The sequence below is a fragment of the Trichechus manatus genome, unplaced genomic scaffold (genome assembly GCF_000243295.1).
Source record: "Trichechus manatus latirostris isolate Lorelei unplaced genomic scaffold, TriManLat1.0 scaffold00069, whole genome shotgun sequence".
Classification (NCBI taxonomy): domain Eukaryota; kingdom Metazoa; phylum Chordata; class Mammalia; order Sirenia; family Trichechidae; genus Trichechus; species Trichechus manatus.
In genome coordinates this window covers 5,875,521-5,897,825 of record NW_004444005.1, presented here as the reverse complement: position 1 = coordinate 5,897,825, position 22,305 = coordinate 5,875,521, and the positions used below count along the sequence as shown (strand labels likewise).

General features: G+C 53.3%; 1 protein-coding gene across 1 annotated transcript; it reads left to right on the top strand.

The window, feature by feature from the left end:
- Positions 1–393: 393 nt before the first annotated feature.
- Positions 394–13,431, top strand: PNPLA5 (patatin like phospholipase domain containing 5). Its single transcript, XM_004380054.1, has 9 exons — positions 394–586; positions 983–1,215; positions 2,833–2,898; positions 3,146–3,359; positions 5,528–5,584; positions 6,829–7,014; positions 9,933–10,065; positions 12,411–12,527; positions 13,332–13,431. Exons 1-9 carry the CDS (start codon positions 394–396, stop codon positions 13,429–13,431), a joined length of 1,299 nt encoding a protein of 432 aa, XP_004380111.1.
- The last annotated feature ends 8,874 nt before the right edge of the window (positions 13,432–22,305 follow it).

Sequence of the window (22,305 nt, the reverse complement as noted above, 5' to 3'; positions counted from 1 at the left end):
ATCCGGACCCGGGGCGGAGGGCGCTCAGCCACTGCGGACCACGACACCGCGATCCGGACCCTGGGCGGACGGCGTGGGAGGCGCCCACAACTGGCGGGCACATCTAGGGCACACCTGGCGCACACCTGGAGGAGAGGCATTGCGGCCTGGGCACTCATTGGCTGGGGCGGCGGGTGACGCAATCCAGGGGCGGCGTAGGGAGTACCAGGACTGGACACCCGGCTCCGGCTCTTCTAGGTCCCATCCTTGGCGCTACCCCAGCCCCATCCCTGACCGGTGGCCGTACTCTATCCAGCACCCCATCCTGGTCCCATCCCAGCTCCACTCCTGACCAGTGGCCCTTCACCTTTCGGGGCCCCATCCACCACCAGCCCCCTCCTCGCCCCACCTGCCATGGTCTCCTTTGAGAAGGAGGGCAGCTGGAGTCTGTCCTTCTGCGGCTCCGGCTTCCTGGGTCTCTACCACGTGGGCGTGAGCCACTGTCTGAGAGAGCGCGCCCCGCACCTCCTCCTGGGCGCTCACCGCTTCTATGGCGCATCGTCTGGAGCGCTCAACGCGGTCGCCTTGGTCTGCGGGAAGTCGTTAGGTGAGTCCAGGGACTCCTGGGGGCCAGGAGGCATCGGAGATCAGTTCGCAGTCCCTAACGGGAGGGTTTTGGGATGGGAGGGAGCTGGGGACCTGCCTGGCGCTTTGTCCCAGCGTGTTCTTATTTAATCCTGATGAGAACCCCAGGTCTGGGCTAGGCCACCTCATTTCCCAAAGGAGGAATCCAAGGCTTAGCACGAGGGAGAGCCATTTCTAAGGTCACCTGGGGGAAAAGGTGGACGCTGGATTTGAACCCAGGGCTGGGTACAGAAATTCTGAGCTGGAGAGGTGAGGGGGACTTTGGCCCCCATTGCACCCAGGAAGGAGGACCGGCCTGTGGGGAGAGGTGTGGGCAGTCCCGCTGGGTGGCTGAGGAGTTCCCCGGCCCCACCCGCAGACTTCTGCTGTGCCCACCTCCTGGGCATGATCAAGGTTGTCAAGCGGCTGAGTCTGGGTGTCTTCCACCCGGCCTTCGCCCCCATCGAGCTCATCAAGCTGGCTCTACAAGAGCACCTGCCCGCCAACGCACACATCCTGGCCTCTCAGAGGCTGGGCATCTCGCTGACGCGTTGGCCGGACGGCAAGAACATCATAGTTACCGACTTCGCCTCCCGCGATGAGCTTATCCAGGTGGGCAGGTGCTGGGGCCTGGGGCTTCACAGGCGCTTCCCAGGGGCAGACACACCCACAAACGGGAGGGCAGGAGCAGCTTGAGGCTCCTCAGTTTGCTTACAAATGAGGAAACTGAGGCACAGAGAGGGGTGGCAACTTGTCCAAGTTGCTCAGTGAGTACAAGGATCCCAGCTTGCTTCAAGGATGCCCCTCGGCTAGCAGAAAAGGTTCTGGCTGGGATGGGGAGGAGGGGGCAAGGGCAGGCTTCTTCTGACAGGACCCCCTGCAGGGGCTGCTGCTTGCAGTGGGATGCCTGCCCAGCCCCGATGCTGGGGCAAACATTTATTGAAAGACGAGTATGTGCCTGTCACCTTTTTAGACACTGAAATAACAGGAAACAAAATGGACAAAAGCCCCTGCCTTCCCGGGGCTTACAGTCTAACGTGTGCGTGTATAGGGGTAGGGGCAGATAATGGGCACATCTCAGAGTAATGAATTAAGAGAGAATCCAGCATTGAAATAAAAGACAGGGGGAGAAAATGAGAGCCACATGGTCAGGGAAGGAGGCCCTGCGCCCTACCTGCCAGGTATGGGCTGGGTGGGTGGCCAGGGGGGCCAAACAGTGCCCCTGCCCCCAGCAGAGCACAGACATGTGGGGTGACAGGCCTGTACCCCTGAAGGCTTCAGCGGAGGGTGAGGAGGCCTGGGCATCCCCCATTGCAGCTCTGCCTCCTAACCAGTCTGGGTCTCTTACAAAGACTGGGAGCCCCGACACACGGCCGGGTTATCTTGGTGCTGGTAGTGCCCAGCAGGGGACCTGCTTCATGGTGGCGGAATGTGGGGGCTCCATCCTGAGCCTGTGCGGGGTCGGGGCCCAGGCCCTTGCTGTGGGCACCTGACCATGGGCCCCTGAGGAAGCCAGCTGGGGACCCCAACGTGTGTCCCAGCACCCTTGCCTGATGGCACCTAGCACAGGGCCTGGCACATAGTAGGTGCTTAGTAAAGAGCTGCTATGAATTACTATTCCGTGGGAGTAAGACTCGCCGCCGTATCTCCATCCCATGGGAGCAGGGCAGATTCCACATCTCCCTGAGAGGGTCGGCGGGATGGCTCCAAGGGGTCCGTGAGTTCGGTAGACTGTAGGTCAGCGATACTCACCTGTGGGCGATTTTGCTCCCTGGGGGTCATTTAGCCGCGTTAGAGACATTTTTGGTTGTCACAACTTGGGAGCGTGTGTGCATTGGCAACTAGAAGCCACAGAGGCTGCTGAACGCCCTCTGTGCACTGGACCACCTCCATCACCAAGAGCTGTCCAGCCCCGAACATCAGTAGTGCTGACGTGGAGCAACCCTGCTCTCCCTTCCGTGCCTTCGTAACTGCAGGACTTGTCAGAGCCTCTACTGGGGAGGAGTCCTAGCTGGAGAAAGAGGATAACTGTCAAGACAGGCTTCTCTTTTTAACTTGGAGAACTTGGCGGGCCATGCAACCTCCTGGGCCCCAGTTACCTCACGTGTTCGTGGAACCAATAATGCCTCCTTTGGAAGCTGTTTTGGGGATGGGAACCCATGGCCCGAGCAGGTTCTGAGCAGAGCGGAGCAGGAACACTTGTATTCCTCCCAACTCTTGTCTTCCCAGGCCTTGCTCTGTACCTTATACCTCCCTTTCTACTGTGGGGTGATTCCTCTTGAATTCAGAGGGGAGGTAAGTGCACTTTGGGGGTTTGATTACTGAGCCCCTGCCCTGGGCTCTGAGAGCACCTACTGGGTGCCAGGCCTTCTCCTCCTCCTATGGGGGCTCAACATCCTTGGCCGGGGTGAACCCAGTGTTTCCGGTACAGCCAGAGGGTGACAAGCTGCAGCCCATTCTTTGCCGGTGTCCCCACGGTGGTGTGGGGAAGGGCAGGTGACCCCAGAGGGCAGCATCTCCCACCTCACCCTCCTCATTGCAGCACTACTTCGATGGTGGTCTGAGCAACAACGTGCCCTGTGAGGACCCCAAGTCCACCATCACCGTGGCTCCCTTCCATGGGACACTAGACATCTGTCCCCAAAGCCCCTCGGCCAGCCTGCACGAGATGAACATCTTCAACATGAGCTTACAGATCTCTACCAAGAACTTCTTCCTGGGGTTCCACACCCTCTTCCCCCCCAGTCCTGAGGTAGGTCTGGCCCCAGGCGTGTAGAGGCTCGGCCACAGCTGAGAACCCGTGTGTTGGAGTTTGGGTTCCAGTTAGGCCACATGGCCTGTGCTCACAGCCAAGGACAGATCAAGCAGGATTCGAATCTAAAGTCTGGGGCTCAAGTCCTGTCCTTCCTGTTCCTTCTCCCTTGGGCAAGTGTGGGGTTAGGGCTGGCCCACCCTGCTGAGCTTGGTTTTCAGCCAGGCCTTCACCTGGCCCATGTTGTCCTGTGTCAGGCTCTATGAGGAGGGACATTTGTCATCTCAGTTTCTCAGGGGAGGACACTAAGGCTCAGAGAGGTGGAGTGACTTGTTCAAAGTCACACAGCCAGGAAGTGGCATAGCCAGGATTCAAACCCTCAGCTGGCCCCGAGCCTGTGCTCTTCCCTGCTGCCCTAGACTGGCCAAATCGACTGTCCGTGTGGCGGCGAGGCACAGGCTCAGAGAAAGATGAACACCCGTGTCTTAGTCATCTCAGTACCCATATCTGTTGCCATCAAGTCGATTCCGTGCTCCTGTAACAGAAATACCACAAGTAGGTGGCTTTAACGAGCAGAAATTTATTTTCTCACAGTTTAAGAGGCCAGAAGTTCAAATTCAGGGCGTCAGCTCTAGGGAAAAGCTCTTTCTCTCTGTCGGCTCTGGGAGAGGTCCTTGATTCTTTTTAGCTTATGTTTCCTGGTTTCTTGGAGATCTGTGGCGTGGCATCTGTCTTCCCCCAACTCGCTTGCTTGCTTCATCTGCTCTTCTATATCTCAAAAGAGATCGATTTAAGACACACCCTACGTTAATACTGCCTCGTTAGCATAACAAAGAAAACCCATTCCCAGATGGGATTATAGCCACAGGTATATGGGTTAGGAAGCCCTGGTGGCACAGTGGTTAAAGCGATTGACTGCTAACTGAAAGGTCAGCAGTCGGGAGAAAGATGTGGCAGTCTGCTTCCACAGAGATTTACAGCCTTGGAAACCATGTAGGGTCGCTATGAGTCGGAATCAACTTGACAGCAGTGGGTTTGATTTTGATTTGATATACGCGATGCTGTCGCGTTGATTCCGACTCACAGAGACCCTACAGGACAGAGTAGGACTGCCCCATAGAGTTTCCAAGGAGTGGCTGGTGGATTTGAATTGCTGACCTTTTGGTTAGTAGCAAAGCTTTTAACCACTGCACCACGAGGGGGATTTACAACGCATATTTTTGGGAGACACAATTCAATCCATAACAACTAGGCACCATTTCCTGCTCTTTGGTCCCTTGGTTATGCACTTGGCTGCTAACTGAAAGGTTGGCGGTTTGAGTCCATCCAGAAATGCCTCTGAAGAAAGTTCTGGCAATTTACATCTGAAAAATCAACCACTACAAACCTTATGGGTCACAGATCTGCTGTGACACACATGGGGTCACCATGAGTTGGGATCAACTCGATGGCGACTGTTTTATTATTTTTTTCCTGAAAAATGGGTAATTTGACAGCAGATTATTATTGTACCATACCCCTCGCCCCATCCATGCCCTGCCCTCCCCACCCCTCACACCTGGCCTGTGTGTGTATACTTTATCATTTATAAAACAAGGTCATAGTCACTTACTTTGGGCCTCCCCGCAGCCCTGGGGTGCACAGAAGATATCCGCCCCATTTTACAGAGAAGGAAGCCGAGGCTCTCAGCGAGCAAGGGGCCGCAGATCTTTCCTGGGCCTGTGCAGCCTTCTCCCCTGCAGAGGGCTCCGATGGAGACGGGCGGGGCTAGGCTCCTGGAACGCTCTGCCCGTCTCAGGCTGCTCCTGGAAATGAACATCAAGGGGCCAACAAACCAGTGACCTACGGTGCCATCCCAGCTGGCCCGGGCCAGGCCTTGGTATCCCATTTTCCAGAGGGAGGAACTGAGGCCAGAGAGGGGCAGGGCTGGAGAAGGGTACTGGCCAGCGTGTCTCGGGGAGGGGAGTGAAATGAGGGTGCCAAGGGAAACAGCATGAGCGCATCTGGTCCACCTGCAGTCTCGGGCAAGTGCTGGGGTCCTCTAGGCCCCTGAGCCCTGCTGAGGGGTCACCTGGGGAATGCAGGCTGGGCGGGGGGTGCCTCCAGTTGAAGACCGATGGAGCAGCAGGTACAGACCATCCCCGCCCCCACCACCTGTGTGTTCTCAGATAGTGGCCGACATCTGCAGACAAGGCTACCTGGATGCCCTGAGATTCCTGGAGAGAAGGGGTAGGTGACACACCCCACAGTAGCTGACTGACCCCATATGGGGCCGTACACCACGTAAGCACCAGGGGGTGCTGCTTTCCTTCCCCAGCATCTTCTCTGTGCTCTGGCTTAGCTGGATGCTGGGGACCCAGAAAGGGGTCACACACAGGTGGGACAGTCCCAGAAAGAGACCACCAGGGGAGAAGGTGCAGTGATGGAGGGATGCCCAGGGCTGTGCGGGCCCAAGGAGGCAACTGACCAGCCTGGGGGTCAAGGGCGGCTTCCCGGACTTGGTGACAGATGAGCTGGGCTTTGACCGACTATGAAGGCTATGGCAAGGTTGAAGGCGGAGAGTGGGAGGACGTTCCAGGCAGAGAGAAGAGAGAGAGAATAAGGGTCAAGGTCAGCACCCTGAGGGAGCAGTAATGCAGTGTGACAGGAGGGGTGTGGGGGTGTGTATGTGTGTGCTTGTGTGCACGTGTGTTCATGTGTATGTGTGTGTTATGTATGCAGATGTGTGTACGTGTGTGTATCTGTGTGAGTGAATATGTGTGTTTCAGCATATTATGTGTGTGAGTGTGTGTATATGTATATGTATGTGTGAGTACATGTGTGTGTGTGTGTGTGTGCATATGAGTGTGTGTGGGTGTCTGTGTCTGTGAAAGACAAGCGAGTTCATAGGACAATGGGTGGGACCAGAGAGATCTTCTGGGCTGGAGAGCCTGGATGTCATCCACAGGCAGTGTTCTTCAAAGTGGCAGAGCTGTGTCCAGAACCCGTCCCCATGTCCTCAAGCCCTCAGTGACAGCCCAAAGCAGCCTTGGCAGCAGGAGGCATTAGCTGAGAACAGAACACATGAGCAGCCCTGGCTAGAGCTGTGCATACTGATCTCACTTAGCCCTCCAAACAGCTGTAAAAAACAAGTCTCACTTTTCCCCTTTCACAGAGAGGGAAACTGAGGCACAGGTGCGTCAGGGCACATAGCTTGCAGGTGGTAGAGCCAGGATTTGACCCCTGGCCTGGTCCTCATGGCCTGGGCTCTGATTACCCACTAGAAAGCGACCAGGAAGCAGGGGCAGGGGAGTGCAGAAGGGGTCACTTGGGATGAGCCGCGAGTCCATCCGCCGCAGGTCGGTCACCAGAGCGGGGTTTGGGCGCAGGGGCGGGGGTGTGTGCAGATGGTACGGGCAGTGAGGTTGGCATGGAGAGACACTGAACGTGCTGACCATCACCCTCCCTCCCCTCCCCTCCTTTCCCTGGCCCAGGACTCACCAAGGAGCTGATCCTGTGGGTTTTGGCATCTAAGGAGCCTCCAGCCCCCGCTGAAGGGACCCAGGGTGCTGGCTGTGATGAGGACGGGAAGGCGGGTCTGCCTCTCACCTGGGCAGCGCCCAACGTGCGCATCGAGGACGTGCCCGACTTCGAGCAGCTGTCCCCGGAGCTGGAGGCTGGTACTGCCCCTTCCTTCTTGTTCTCGCTCACCTACCAGGGGCCCTCACCCAGGGGCCAGGGCTGGGGACCCCGCCCCAGAGGAGCTCGTGGTCCGGAGGGGCAGAGGGACCCACATCTGTGGAGCACACCTGCTAAGTGCCAGGCGCGGGCGTTTTACACAGTGTGTTATTCGAACCTCACTACGCCCCCAGCGCAAGTGTTATTTGAACCCCATGTCACCGACGAGGAAACTGAAGCTCAGAGAGGGCAAGGTGATGACTGAGGCCACAAAGCCTGCCTTTGGGATTCAAACCCAAGTCCGTGCCTAAGAAAGCCAGGTCCTTGCCTACTGCCCAGGGAGGAGCAGTGGTGCTGAGGGATGTAGAAGTGGCCCACACAGAGGGCTCCAGATGCCCCAGGTGGAGACTGACTCATTTCATCCTCCCAGCAACACTCTGACTTATCCCCATTGTACAGATGAGGAAATCGCAGCACAGGAGGTTAAGTGGCTTGCCCAAGGTCACACAGCTAACCAGGGATTAGTTCTGCTCTGAACCATTCAGTCGACTCTCTTGTTCGGTGACCTCAATGTCACAAATGCAGTAACAGGAGGGTGTAGGAGCCCACAGCACATGGTGGAGGGCGAGCTTGAGCAACAGCTAAGTGAGACGTGAAAGGAGTTGGCCAGGCAGAGAAGTGGGAGATAAGTGTCCGAGCAGAGAGCACAGCACATGCAAAGGTCCTGGGCCAGGCGGAGCGCTGGGAGGTCTGGGTGCCTGCAGCACAGCGGCTGAGGGGCAGGGTAGCAGAGATGAGCTTGGGGAGGCTGGGAGGGCTGGACAGGTGGCTTCAAAAGTCACCTGAGAAGAGAGCCACTGGGGGGTCAGATGCGGGTGAGGGTGACTGCCCCTGCTTTTCAGAGTTCATCACTGCTCTGAATTCTAGTTCACTGGACTTAGATGGGAGGAGAGAGGGTAAGGGTTTAGGGTTAGATTTAGGGTTAGTGTTATGGTTAGTATTACGTTTAGAATTAGGGGCCAGGGTTAGGCGTTAGGGTTAGATTTTTGTTTAGATTGAAGTTTGGTTTAGGTTTAGGGTTAAGGTGAGGTTAAGGGTTAGGTTTAAGTTTAAGGTTAGGTATTAGTTTTAAGGTTAGGTTAGGGTTAGGGTTAGGAGTTCAGGTTAGGAGTTAGGTTTAGGGTTTAAGTTTTGAGTTAGGGTTGGGTGTTAGGTTTAGGGTTAGGATTAGGGATTAAGGTTGGCTTTAGGGTTAGGGTTGGGGTTAGTGGTTAGGTTTGGGATTAGGGGCTAGTTTTAAGGTTAGGGGTTAGGGTTGGGGTGGGGCCAGGGGTTTATTAAGGTTTAGGGGTTAGGGTTAGTGTTAGAATTAGGCCTAGGCCACTATCTGAGAACAAAAAGGGAGGTTAGACGATGTTGGAGGCCAGAGCAGAAACAATAGGATTAGGGTTAGCGTTAGGGTTAGGTTTAGGGTTAGAGTAGGGGTTAGAGTTAGGGTTAGGGTTAGGGTTGGTTGGGTTAGGGGTTAGAGTTTAGGGTTATGATTAGGGTTAGGGTTAGTTCACTTTCCTTAACAGTTGGGAGGAGGAGAGATGATGGTGGTTAGGGTTAGGGTTAGTCCACTCTCTTGAAGAGACAGGGGATAGGGTTAGATTTAGGGTTAGGATTAGAGTTAGGGTTAAGGTTAGGGTTAGGGTTTGTCCACTCTCTTGAACAGACAGGGCATTAGGAGAGATGATGTTGGTCATGCAGAGCATTCTCTAGGGTTAGGGTTAGGGTTAGGGTTAGGGTTAGGGTTAGGGTTTGTCCACTCTCTTGAACAGACAGGGCATTAGGAGAGATGATGTTGGTCATGCAGAGCATTCTCTACGGTGCACTAATAGATGAGGGTGGGGAGGTGGAATGTTTTCTCCCAGGGCTGGAGACCACAGACTGTTTGTTGTAATAGGCCTGGGTCTTCTCTCAACCACTGGGTGTGAAGCTCACACTCCAGAGCCTTGTTAGCATTGATGCCACCACAAGAGGGACCAGAGAACTCTTCTGTGATGGGGCTCCAACTTTGCAGGCCCCACCCAATGCCAGCCACACCCTCCTGCTCTCGAAGGGGCTTTCTTTACCTTGCCCTTACAGGTCATAGAATCCTCCCACCTGTCCTGGAGGCAGGGCTTGCTGGTACCTCCATTCTACAGAAGAAAGGAGAGGGACTCGCCCTGGGACCCATGTCAGGTGGACATGGAGTCGGTCTGTGGACTGTGTGGTCTGAGACCCTCCAAAAGTTGTCTATAGGTAGCACTGGCCAGGGTTGAGGCTGATGTTGTGAGTTATGGTCTGAGGCCAGGATTTGGGCTCCAGCTCAGCCCCGCCCCAATGCCTCATGGGCTTGTTGGCTGGTCTTCCCTCTGCCTTTGGTTCAGTGAATAGCAGGCTTGAGAAATGGCCGCTGTGGTTTTAGCTGCTGCCTCTCCTAATAATAACTGTGCATTACTGTTGTTGAGGGAGGCATGGTGGGGCGCCTGTCCCATCCTGGGGGGCCTCGGCAGAGTTCCCAGAAGGAGAGGAGAGATGGCAGGAGCTGTGGATCCTGACACCCTGTGAGTCCATGCTTGCCCTGCCACTTCCTGGTAGTGACCCTTGGGCAATTCACTTCTCCACTCTGAACCTCGGTCTCCTCGTCTGTGGAAGGAGAACACGGCGCCTATCTCGTGGGAAATGGTGAGAGGGCACATGCTGAGGGCCCAGCACCCTGCTGGCACATGGTAGCGCCTTCATCAATGTTGTTTCTTCCTCTGCAGAATTGGGGGTGGCAGCTGATGTTGAGAGTGGCTCAGGCCACTTCCCCTAGGGTGCTGCTGAGCAGGGCCGGCTGGAGGGCTGGGTAGGCCACCAAGTGGGCTGAGCCATGCTGTGGCTTCTCTTGCAGTCCTGAGGAAGAGATGTGGGAAGAACCCCAGCATCCGGGCCCAGTTTTGGCGGTCAGGCCCTGGGCAGGTGCTGACTTACCTGCTGCTGCCCTGCACGCTGCCCATGGAGTACGCCTACTTCCGGTCCAGAAGGTGAGGCCCAGGGTCCTGGGAAGTGGCTGGCTTACAGCCAGGATTGAGGCAGGTGGAGACCAGGGCCCATGACAGGAGGGGCAGCCGGCACAGGGGGTGGGCAGAACCAGGCAGGGTGGAGCCTGGCTGCTCTACTGCCCTCCCTGACCGGTGTGTCTGCGGACCTGGAGGCTTGGTGGTCTCCTCTGCAGAGTGGGCCCGATAGGGAGGCAGCGGGTCAGCTAGGTTGGAAGTCGAGTTTCCTGGTCAGCACCATGGCTGGTCCCTACTGTCTATGTGGCCTTTGGCCTATTGCTCCACCCATCAGAGCCTCAGAGACAGTGCTCTTTCTCTGAGGATAACTCGAGCTGGTCTGGCTCAGGCCTGCTGTGTGGCCTGGGCCAGGTCTCTTGACCTGTTGGGGCCTCAGCTTCCTCTTTCATCACACAAGGCCCTTCTAGGTGAGACTGGCTGTGGTTAAGCCCACACTCACCCTTCGAACTGCTGATCAATGGGCTCTTCATGGTTTGTCCGTTCATTCCACCAATGGTTATTGAGGCCCACCTGGTGCCAAGTTCAGCTGCGAGCTATGAAGACAGCATTGACCGAGACGCTGCCGCTGGCCTCGTGGAGCTCATGGCCCAGAAATCACACATATGCTCTGACCTGAGAGACCTAGGGGAGGGCCACGCTGGCTGTGAGCTGGACGGCTCACTAGGGACTGTCTGGTCAGAAGTTTGCACAGAGGTGATGACTTTTGAGTTAGTGTGGGTGAGAGTTCACTAGGCAAAGAGGGAAGGGAAAAGCATCCAGGCAGCAGGAATAGCACATGCAAAGGTCCCGGGGCAGGAGGGAGTAAGCCCTTTCGAGGAGCAGAAAGGGAGGCCAGTGTGGCTGGAGCTAAAAGGTGGAGTGCTGTGCAAGATGGGGCTGGGGAGGCTGGCAGGGGCTAAATACACAGGGCTCTGTAGCCAGGTGAGGAGTGTGCTGTTTATTCGGAAAGTGGTGGGAAGGCAGTGAAGGATTTAAGCAGGCAGGTGTCCTGGGGAGACCTGTATTAAAGACATTTCTCGATTCTCTGGGAAGGAAGCTCTCTGTCCCGGTCCACGCTGAGTTAACAACTGGGTCAGGCCTGCTGCTGATGGCCCAAAGCCAGGAGGGAGTTTTCTGCTGACACAAATTATCCTCATGCTGAGCTGTTAGACCCAGACCACAAGTAGCAATAAAAAAGGATAAATGCAAAGCCTAGCATTTTCTATTTTTAAAAAAAATCCATCGCATGAGCACCAGTGGGGAGGCCTGCCAAGACACCAGGGAAACAGATGCCTGATATTTTCTGTAACCCACACGGTCAACATGTAGCTTGCAATAATGGAGGCAGAAGGCCCAGAACAAGGGAGGTGATGATCCAGCTTATGTTTCACTTGTCACCCTATGGAATGTCTGCCCACTTTGAGCTTAGTGGTCCCTCCAGGGGTGATGTCGGGGAGGGGAGACCCTGCAGCATCCAGTAGGCCTGGGGGTGGGGTAGACACTGAGAGGGTGCCAGACCAGTCTTTGTCAGCCGTGGGGGTGACCCAGCTGTCTGCTGCCTTGTGGGGCGAGGTCTCTGCAGGCAGGCTCCTGCTCTCCTCCGTGCTGGGGCCAGATGCGGTTATGAGCTCCCTGACTGTGGGTGCCGGGCTCTGTCAAGAGGGCAGTGGGGAACCCTGGGAGGAGCCAGAGAGGGCTGTGATGTGAGAAATGTTTTAGCAGGGTCTCTGGCTGCTGAGAGGAGTGGATGCAAGGGCGTGGGGTGGGGAGGAGAGCTGGCACTGAGTTGGGGGCAGGAAGGAGAGGAGGAAGAGGAAGGACGGACAGATGGAGGAGGTTAGGAGCTCCAGGCCAGGTGACTGTGGGCAGGCAGGGGAGAGGCAGGCAAGAGGCAGGCATCCCCGTGGTTATGTCCTCATGTGACAGGTGAGGAATCAGGCCCAGAGAGATTCTCTGTCACACAGCTGTGAGCAGGGCAGCTGGGATGCACCCCCCAGGCCTGCCTGACCCCAAAGCCCTGCCCTTCCACCCCCAACTTCCATTTCCCCTGTGGAGTCCATGAGCCTAAGGGCCTGGCTGCTTCCATGAAGTTCAAAGTCCATCATGGAGCACCCCCCCAGCCCCTCGTGCATCTGCAGGTGTTCCTGTGGGTCCAACCTGCTCTGTGGAGGGGGCCCACACTGCTCGGGTGCTTCTTACACGCCCCACAAGCACCCCATCCCACTCCCTCTGGGCCTGGTGCCTCAGGTACAGGCCCCTGTGGCTCTGTGCTGACCTGTGGGGAAGTGGGCCTGCTGGGCTGCTGGGTGGAGCTAACGCGGCCTGTCCTTCAGGCTGGTGGCCTGGCTGCCTGATGTGCCGGCGGATCTGCGCTGGATGCAGGGCCTGCTGAGAAGCTCAGCCCACGAGTTCTACTCCAGGACAAAGGCCAGTCTCCTCAGGGCTGTTAGGTGAGGGAGCAGATGGGCTGGGGGAGTGGCTGTGCTGAGGCGGGAGGCGGATCCAGCTGTTTCCCTAGACCCAGAGCCAGGCAGCACACCCCATCCATCCACCCCATCCATGTCCCTCTGTCCATCCTTCTGTGCAGCCAGCAGCACATGTGTTTTGTACACTTCTGTGTGGCAGACCCTCGTTGGGTGCTAGGTGCAGGCTGGCCAGCCACATTGTCTGGTCCAACTGACCTGCTGGGGTGGTCACTATGTCCTCCTCGGTCACTATGCCCTCCTCAGTCACTATGCCTTCCTTGGTCACTATGTCCTCCTCAGTCACAATGTCATCCTCGGTCACTATGTCCTCCTTGGTCACTATGTCCTCCTTGGTCACTCTGTTGTTGTTGCAGAAATGGGCCTGAGGCCTACAGAAGGCAAGTGGTTTCCCTGCTTTGCCAGCTCGCTGCCAGTCCTTCCAGCATCATTGCAGATGCCTCCCCAGGACCTCGTGGGAGGCTTGCATGTGTGGTCTGCTTGGGGCTGCGTGGCCCTCTGCCTGACCCACTGGCTGGAGGTCCCAATGGTCCTCCCCCACCCAGGGGGCAGCCTCTTTTCTAGCAGGGAAATCGGCACAGCTTCCCTGGGAGTGCCCGTCCCCAGAGCCAGCTCTGCCGGAATACAAAGCTCAGGTCCTTCCTCAGAGCAGGGCCTGGGAGAACTGCCACCCGGGCTCTGCGTGCAGTGGGGTCCCTCCCTGGCCCCCTGCCCTCGTCCAAGCCCCATGGCACTGAGAACGTGCATCAATTGGTTTCTTCTCCTTCACAGCCTTTCAGCCACCAAGTCCCTGGCAGCAGGCCCCCTCCAGCCTGGGGTGGCTCCTCTGGTGGACTCTGCCCTGGAACCCACACCCACCCAGCAGGCCTGAGGGCACCGTGCTGGGCCAGCTCGGTGACAGAATTCCCGACCCGTATGCTGGCCCTCATCCTGTGTGCCACATCTGCCACCCTCACCCCGGGCGTGAGGCCTGGGTCTGACTCCCCTCTGGGAGCTCAGCACCCAGCCCCTGGCCCAGTGTGGGCCCAGGACTCATCGGCTGCCAAGTGGAGGACCAAGGGGAAGGCCATCTTCTGCCCACGGACTCTTAGGAATGTTCATGATTTAGCAATGCCCCTGCCCCTCTTCACCCACCCCAGGCAGAGAGGGTGCTGGGGACACCGGATCTCCTGTGGCCTCTCCTGGGAGTCACAGCCTCTCCTGGCCTCAGTAGATTCTTGTGCCCAGGCCCTGAGGAAATGCCAGCCCGAGTGGAGATGGGGAAGGTGGAGAAGGCTACAGTGAGAGGAAAAGGGAGCAAAGGAATAAATCTATGAACAAAAGAGATGCTGAGTCATTCATTCATCCATTCATTCATTCATTAGGCTTATACTTAATGAGATAAATACTCGAGCCCCAGCTGAAAACAAAACTTATATTTGGGGGTGAGGGCAGCATAGGAGCCGAGCCAAAAGGTCGTATCCTTTCATTATACTTATGCAGTCTGTATGCTGAGCAAATAATCTGAGAAGCTGGACTCTATGAAGAAGAACGGGGCATCAGGACTGGAAGAAGACTCATTAACAGCCTGCGATATGCAGATGACACAACCTTGCTGGCTGAAATTAAGGAGGACTTGAAGCCCTTACTGATGAAGATCAAAGACCACAGCCTTCAGTATGCATTGCACCTCAACACAAAGAAAGCGGAAATCCTCACAACTGGGCCGATAAGCAACATCATGATAAATGGAGAAAAGATTGAAGTCGTCAAGGATTTCATTTTATTTGGATCCACAATCAACGCCCATGGAAGCAGCAGTCAAGAAATCAAACGACCCACTGCCTTGGGCAAATCTGCTGCAAAAGACCTCTGTAAAGCGCTGAAAAGCAAAGATGCGACTTTGAAGACTAAGGTGCGCCTGACCCAAGCCATGGGGTTTTCAGTCGCCTCATACGCATGCGAAAGGTGGACAGTGAATAAGGAAGACCAAAGAAGAACTGATGCCTTTGAATTATGGTGTTGGCAAAGAATATTGACTATACCATGGACTGCCAGAAGAATGAATAAATCTGTTTTGGGAGAAGTACAGCCAGAATGCTCCTTAGAAGCAAGGATGGGGAGACTTCACCTTAAGTACTTTGGACTGTCATTAGGAGGGACCAGTCCCTGGAGAAGGACATCATGCTTGGTAAAGTAGAGGGTCAGCAAAAAAGAGGAAGACCCTCGACGAGATGGATTGACACAGTGGCTGCAACAATGGGCTCAAGCATAAGAATGATTGTGAGGATGGCGCAGGACCGGGCAGTGTTTCGTTCTATTGCACATGGGGTCGCTATGAGTCGGAACTGACCTAACAACAACAACAATAGTGCAGAAGCAGATGTTAAACAGCAAACAGATAAACGATAAGTAAGATAAATCCAAGAAGCAACAGTGCTATGAAGAAAATAAGACCAGGTGAGGATGAAGGTGGGATCGGGGGCAGTAGTGTGCAGGGTGGTCCAGGAGGGCTTCTCGGAGAAGCTGATGGTTGAGCTGAGACCAGAAGGATGAGAGGCAAAGAGCTGGGGAGAGAGTTCTGCAAGGAGCGGGAAGAGCAAGTACAAAGGCCCTTGATGAGTATGAAGTTGATGTGTTCAGGAAATTGAAAGTGAGGGAGGGCACTGTGAGAGGAGGTAGGGGAGGCCAGCAGGGGCTGGGTTGTGGGGCTCTGTCAGCTGATAGTTTTGGATTTGGGCAGCTTTTGGAAGGCTGAAAGCAGAGGATTGAAGAGGTGGAGGGAGAGACTAAGACGGGAAGGGCAGAGTGTGAGGGGTGCATGAAGCCCTCCACCTCCCACCCCTCTCCAGGATCCACTGGGGCTGAGCCTGTCTCTGCCTCCTCTGTTCTAACCTGGGTGGTGTACAGCTACAGATACTGCCCCCTGCAGCAGGAAGGGAGCTGTCCCACTTTGAGTCAGGGAATCTCCCAGGCCCAGTGAACCCTCTGGACAGAGCCGGCATGCTCTGTCCCGACTCCCAGGTGTTGGGCTTGGGATTTCCACTGCCAGTGGAGAGGGGACATCTGGCCGCCTGGGTTTCCAGGTGAAGAATCCAGAGTCTTGGAAGCCTCTGAGAATATTCCTAGTCTCCTGTCCTTTGTCCCTCATCTCTGATCAAACACAGGGACACTGGGCCTCTATTCCCACAGGCACTCAAGCCTTCCAGATCTGTACTTTGTGGGGACTTTGATGTGGGGCTGTAATTGTCCCTGCTGCTGCGACTTGGTGTCTGAGACCAGGGAACCGTAGTTACCACTCCTGCCCCTCCCCATCCATCCTCTTTTGCTGAGCAGCACGTTGTTGAACGTATCTGACTTACCTGAAGATTTCAATTGCTTATAATACTTGCCTCTGAAAACTCCCCTCCAGTAGTTATTACTTGTGCTTCATGCATCAAGTTCATCTGCTCACAATTAGATAGCTGCAGAGGCCATTCACAAGCATCTCCCACCACACTTCACAGTTTACGGCACTTTCCCAGTTTCTAGCTTATTTAACTCTTGGACATTTTCTCATGTGGCATTAAAATCTGACTTCCTTGGGCCTTCCTCAGTGGTTTCAGCTCTGCTGTCCGGGTCCACAGACCCTGCCTGCTCCTTCTGCTCAGGGACAGGAAGGCCGTGGTGGGGGCGGGAATCTTGTCCCCTGAGAGTGCCCTTATCCAGGGTGAACAGCCCTGGGCTTTATGATCAGTCTTCGTGGATCTCCCCCACCCAGCCACACTGCTGAAGTAAGCCCCAGCCCCTCACCCCTGTGGGAGTATGGCGTCCAGCACTGCTCCCCATGTGATGTGAACAGCACTGGCCCTAAATTGCCTTTCACCTCCCACTTCCTGGCCACTGTCTCTATTGATACAGCCTCAGAATGAAACAGCTTGGCCTGAGCAAGCCCACTATTATGGATTGAATTATGTCTCCCCAAAATATGTGCTGTAACTCTTAACCTCGATGCTTGTGGTTTGGAACGCTGGTGGTGCAATGGTTAAGAGCTTGGCTGCTAACCAAAAGGTCAGCAGTTCAGATCCACCAGCTGCTCCTTGGAAATCCTATGGGGTAGTTTTACTCTGTCCTATAGGGTTGCTGTGAGCTGGAATTGGAAGGGGTTGTCTTTGTTATTTTAATGAGACGGGATTAGTGTAGGGTGTATCTAGAGTCAATCTCTTTTAAGATATGAAAGAGATGACACAAATGAGCAGAGCGGAAATGAGGGATGAGAGATGCCAAGCCACATGAAAATCTCCCAGGAGCAGAAACTAAAAGGTACAGGGACCTTCCCTCAGAGCCGACAGAGAGACAAAGCCTTCCCCTAGAGCCAATACCCTGAATTCAGACTTCTAGCCTTCTAAACTGTAAGAAAATAAATTTCTGTTTGTTAAAGCCACTCATCGTGGTATTTCTTTTATAGCAGCACTAGATAACTACGACACCGACCTTGTGAATCTCACTGAGCCACTGTCCACCAGCAGTGCTATGTCGTTCGTTGAGCCCAAACATGGCCCAGCTGATGAGCCAGACCCCCCAGGAGTGACCCAGGTCATGGGCTCCTACTTGTTGCCTCCTGGCACAGCACTCTGAGAGTCTGTAGAGTGCAGGAGAGATCCTGGGCTCTGAATTCAGCCTGACCCAAGTTCGAGTCCCGTTTCTGCCATTCGGCATTGGTGTGACCCAGGGTGGGTCCCTCACCTCTGGGAGCCTCAGTTTCCCCGTAGTTAAAGTGAGGATGGTAGCACTTACCTAGCAGGATGTTTATTTGAGAGAATTAGATTCTTACAGACTGCATCAAATGATAGGGACTGCTGCTCAGGGAACAGTGTGGTGGTGCAATGGTTAGGCGCTTGGCTGCCAATCAGAAGGTCGGTGGTTTGATCTTGCCAGTCACTCCACGGAAGAAAAGACCTGGCGATCTGCTCCTGTGAAGATTACAGTCTAGGAAACCCTATGGCGCAATTCTACTCTGTCCTACAGGGTCCTTATGCGTTGGAATCCACTCGGCAGCTGCCAATAACAACTGCTCAGGGAGGAGAGAATGAGGAGTGAAGGTGCATTGACGGCACTTGTGCCATGTGCTGGCCACCAGCCTAGCTGCTTCCCCACTGGGCCCCCTTTGAGCCTAACTTCAGCCCCCCCTCCCCCACAAGGGTGGTCCAGAGAGAACACGGAAGCTGAGACTAGACCCCAGGCCTGGGTGATGACAGAGCCCTTTCTGGCCCCTGAGCCGTGGCCTCCCACCAGGTACACTAAATCTTGGGCCACCACCTCCTCTGTTTGCCAAGCGTCTCAGCCAGGGCTGGATCTGGGTCCTGGAGCCATGGAGGAGCCTCAGCTTGCATCCTCAGGCCACATTCCTGGGCTGGCCACAAGGCTCCATTCTTCAAGTTATGCAGCCATTCCCATCCTCTTTTTCTGAATTATTCATCCACTGTTGACCTAAACTCACTGCCCCCTAAGCTTCCTATTTAACTTTTCCAGTAGCTGTTGTCAGTTTGATCCCATATAGATAGTTCTTTAAAAGAGCACAATGCTCAAGGCAGACATTCTTTACTAAGTAAGCCAGACTAGTGTTTGTCCACCTGGCTTTCTGCGTACCAATTCTCTGCTGGCTGTTTCTTGACGTCTGAGGCAGAACCCTGCCTGAAGGAGTTAAAATGCCCCTCTTCCTATATCCATGGAGGTAACAGAGGGCTCAAACATAGCAATGATTGTGAGGATGGCGCAGGACTGGGCAACATTTCATTCTGTTGTACATAGGGCTGTTATGAGTCGGAACCAGCTCGACAGCACCTAACAGCAGCAACAGTGAAACTAACTCTCACCATTTCACGTCACCTTATAGTTTACAAAGCCCATCATCTCATTTAATTCTCATAGCAACCATGGGAGGCAGGCACTATTCCACCCATTGTATTGGTGAAGAAACTGAGGCTCAGAGAGGTTAGGTTAACCAGTAAGTGGTAGAGCTAGAAACATCCAGGTCTGTGCTCCAAGCAACAGAAAGAGCCCTAGACTATCACAGCTTCCTCCTGAACCCGACCTATGATTCCAGGCAAGTCTTTTCCTCGATTGGTTCCTCAGTGGCCTCGTCGTTAAATTCAGGGGATTGGGTTAGCTGGTTTCTAAGGATTCTCCAGCTCTGCTTTACACTCCTAACACAGACGGTTAATGCTACAGAGCTTAGAAGGAAGAGAGATGATTTCAGGAGGGGGTTAGTCACAGAGGAACTGGTTTCTGAATTGGGTCTTTATGGATTCCTAGAATTTATGTTGGGAGGAGAATCATTCTTCGGGGGAGGACTATAGGTGCAAAGATAGGGTGGGAATGGCCCAGGGTAAATTAAACCAAGGAATCAGGCTCAGAAAGGTGAAGTACCTTGTCCCAGGTCACACAGCCAGTCAGTGGTAGACTCAGCATCCAAGCCCAGGTCAGACTGGTCCAACCCTGTCTGTGCACTAGAGTGCTTAGTAGAAATGCTGAGGCTTAGGCCTCTGCTGCAGAGATTCAGAGTTAGTCTTGGCTCAAGCCTGTCTGGGTACAAGTGTAGTTGGACTCTGTAGTTCTTGGACACTGGTGTCCTTGCGTGCCACCCGTGGGTGTGATCACCTGCCTGAGCCAGCATCCTGTGCCTCCTCTGTGGCAAGAAGTTTGTGCCCATTGGTTGGTATGTACCAATCTGGGGCTCGGGTCATGTGATGCTAACGGGTGCCCTCTGAAAATCAGGGATTATTTGTTTCCAAATAATCTGAATGGGGAAGAGTGGGTGAGAGTTGATGACACATGTGCTGAGAACAGTTGACACTGGGGGCTAGGTACATAGAAATTCATTATACTATTGTCTCTAACTTTGTGTGTTTAGAATTCTTCATATAACAACTACTTAACCTTAAAATGTTGATAGTTCACACAAATTGAAAAATATTCATACAGGAAATAAAGCAAACCAGAAGTATCAGAAATTGTGGTTCCAGAATCCCAGGTGGGGAGACCAGCAGGTCCTGCTTCATGAGCTGGCCCTGTTCAGCACCATGGACAGCAGCTAGCAGCTCTTTGCTTCGTGATGCCTCAAATACCTTAGGGATGTCTGAGGGCAGAGAACTTGGAGGTCTTCCAGACCCATCGTATTTAGGAAGAGCCTCTTCAAGACAAAGGGCTATCCAACTTCTTCTTACACACCTCTAGGGACAAGGCGCTCACTATCCAAGGGACCATGCAGGCCTTGGTGTTCACCAAGTTTTGGCTCATGAGAAGCTTCTGTTTTCTGCTCTTTTAAGGATGTCTTTGTCAAAAATCAATTGACCATAGATGTTTGTGTCTATTTCTGGGCTCTCTATTCTGTTCTATTTATCTGTTTGTTTATGTATAGCTTTAAAATAAGGAGCTTTATAGTAAATCTTGAAACCAGGTAGTGTGAGTCTTCCAACTTTTGTTATTCTTTTTCAAAATTCTTTTGACTATTCTAGGTACTTTGCTTTTCCATATAAATTTTAGAAATAGCTTGTCAATTTCTACAAAAAGCCTGCTGGGATTTTGCTTGGGATTTTGGATTTGAGGAGAATGGACATATTAACCATGCTGAGTCTTCTAATCTATGAGCACAGTGTAGCTCTTCATTTCTTTAGGTTTCCTTAATTTCTCTCACCAATGTTTTGTAGTTTCTGGTGTACAAATCTTCCACATATTCTGTTAGATTTATTCCTAAACATTTAATGATTTTGAGTGCTATTATAAACGGTATTTTAAATTTTTCAATTTTCACTTGTTTGTTGATAGCATATAGAAACATAATCAATTTTTGCTTGTCAACCTTATATTCTGCAACCTTGCTAAACCCTTTTATTAATTCTAGTAGCTTTTTAGTAGATTTTTCAGGATTTTCTATGTATATGATCATGTTGGAGCCCCGGTGGCACAGTGGTTAAGAGCTTGACTACTAACCTAAAGGTTGGCAGTTCGAATCCATCAATCACTCCTCGGAAATCCTATGGGGCAGTTCTACTCTGTCCTATAGAGTTGCTATGAGTCAGAATTAACTCAATGGCAATCGGTTTGTGGTTTTATGATCATGTTAATAGAGGGTTTTCTTTTTGAAAAAAATTTAAAGCTATAGAAAAGTTACAAGAGGTCCAACAACTGTGATAAGCAGAATAACAGCCCTCAGTGATGGCCAGGTCCCCATACCCAAAATCTGTGAATATGTTATGTTACGTGTCAAAAGGGAATTAAGTTTGCAGGTGGAATTAAGGTTGCTAATCAGATGACCTCAAAATGGAGAGATTATCCTGGATTATCTATGTGGACCTAACGATCCTGGTGCATGCTCCATTGTCCCATCAGACTTCGCTTACAAAATACGAATTCGAAGATAAAATTATTAAGAATTTCTAGACAGTGACCATAGAGCATTAAACCCCAAATGCGGGGCCTTTCTGGGAACAAGCCATGTGTGACTGCCCTGGTCATCCATCCATGAAGCCAGCTCTGCGTCTATGTCTATGTCTATATCATCTATAGCTATCCTTCTGTCCGTTTGTTGTACTGTGGCGGCTTGTGTGTTGCTATGATACTGGAAGCTATGCCACCCACCAGTATTTCAAATACCAGCAGGGTTACCCATGGTAGACAGATGTCAGTGGCACTTCCACACTAAGACAGACTGGGAAGAAAGGCCTGGTGATTTACTTCCAAAAATTAGCCAGTGAAAACCTTATGGATCACAACAGAATACTGTCTGGTATAGTGCTGAAAGATGAGCCCCCTAGGTTGGAAGGCAGTACACAATAGCTGTAATAATGACCTCAAACATACAGTGATCATGAAGATGGTACAGGACGGGGCAACGTTTCTTTCCATTATACATACGATCACCATGAGTTGGGGCCGGCTCGACAGCAGTTACTAACAACAACAACATACTGTATATTTATGTCTATGTTTGTGTCAATGTCTATATTGTTATATAATCACTACTGAGAGCAAAATATTTCCAACACTCTATACGGTACCTTTGTGTTTATTCTCAGGCAACCTTCTCTCCTTGCCCAGAATTAATATCTATTCTGACTACCACTGTATGACCTCCATCACCATGTTAGTTGTTTAGTTGTACTTGTCCTTGACTCTGCACATAGGGGGTCGTCATGAGTCGGAATCAACTCCACGGCAACTAACAACACAACTCCAGTCTAATGTCAGCTCCAAGAGGGCCAGGCTTTTGCCTTCTTCCTAGATGTAACTTGGGAATCTGGAACAGTGCCTAGTACAGACCAGATGCTCCATAAATATTCATTGAATGAAGAAATGAATCCTTAAGGTCACTTCTAGGTGGACTATGTCATGAGTATGTGTTGAGCGCTTCCTAAACGAGGCAATCAACGAGCTGAATGAACGAACGTGCGAGTGGAGGGGATGGCACAGCGCGCTGGGGGTAGGAGAGCAGACAGGGATCTTGGGATGTTCCTGTGTGGGGACAGGTAACAGTGGCTGGGTGCGGGGTGAGGCACTGCAAGCTGTGCACTCCATGACGTTACGTTTGCTTAGCTTATTCACCCTGCGAGGGTTGGGGCGGGGCGCGGGCCAGGCGGCTCCATGATGTCGTCGCCGCGGCGCGAAGTCTCCAAGCCTCGGCTCGAGGCGCAGGCGACCCCATGACGTCACGGCCGCGGAGGGCACTGGTTTTCGGTCGGCTCGGGGCGGGGCGCGGGCGACCCCATGACGTCACGGCCGCGGAGGG

What these genes read in the sequence shown, in the direction of transcription:
- PNPLA5 (XM_004380054.1), top strand. Translation starts at nt 394, where the DNA reads ATGGTCTCCTTTGAGAAGGAGGGCAGCTGGAGTCTGTCCTTCTGCGGC. An exon ending in CTCTTGAATTCAGAGGGGAG is followed by an intron (nt 2,899 to 3,145) that starts GTAAGTGCACTT and finishes TCCTCATTGCAG; the next exon opens with CACTACTTCGATGGTGGTCT. An exon ending in GCCTACTTCCGGTCCAGAAG is followed by an intron (nt 10,066 to 12,410) that starts GTGAGGCCCAGG and finishes CCTGTCCTTCAG; the next exon opens with GCTGGTGGCCTGGCTGCCTG.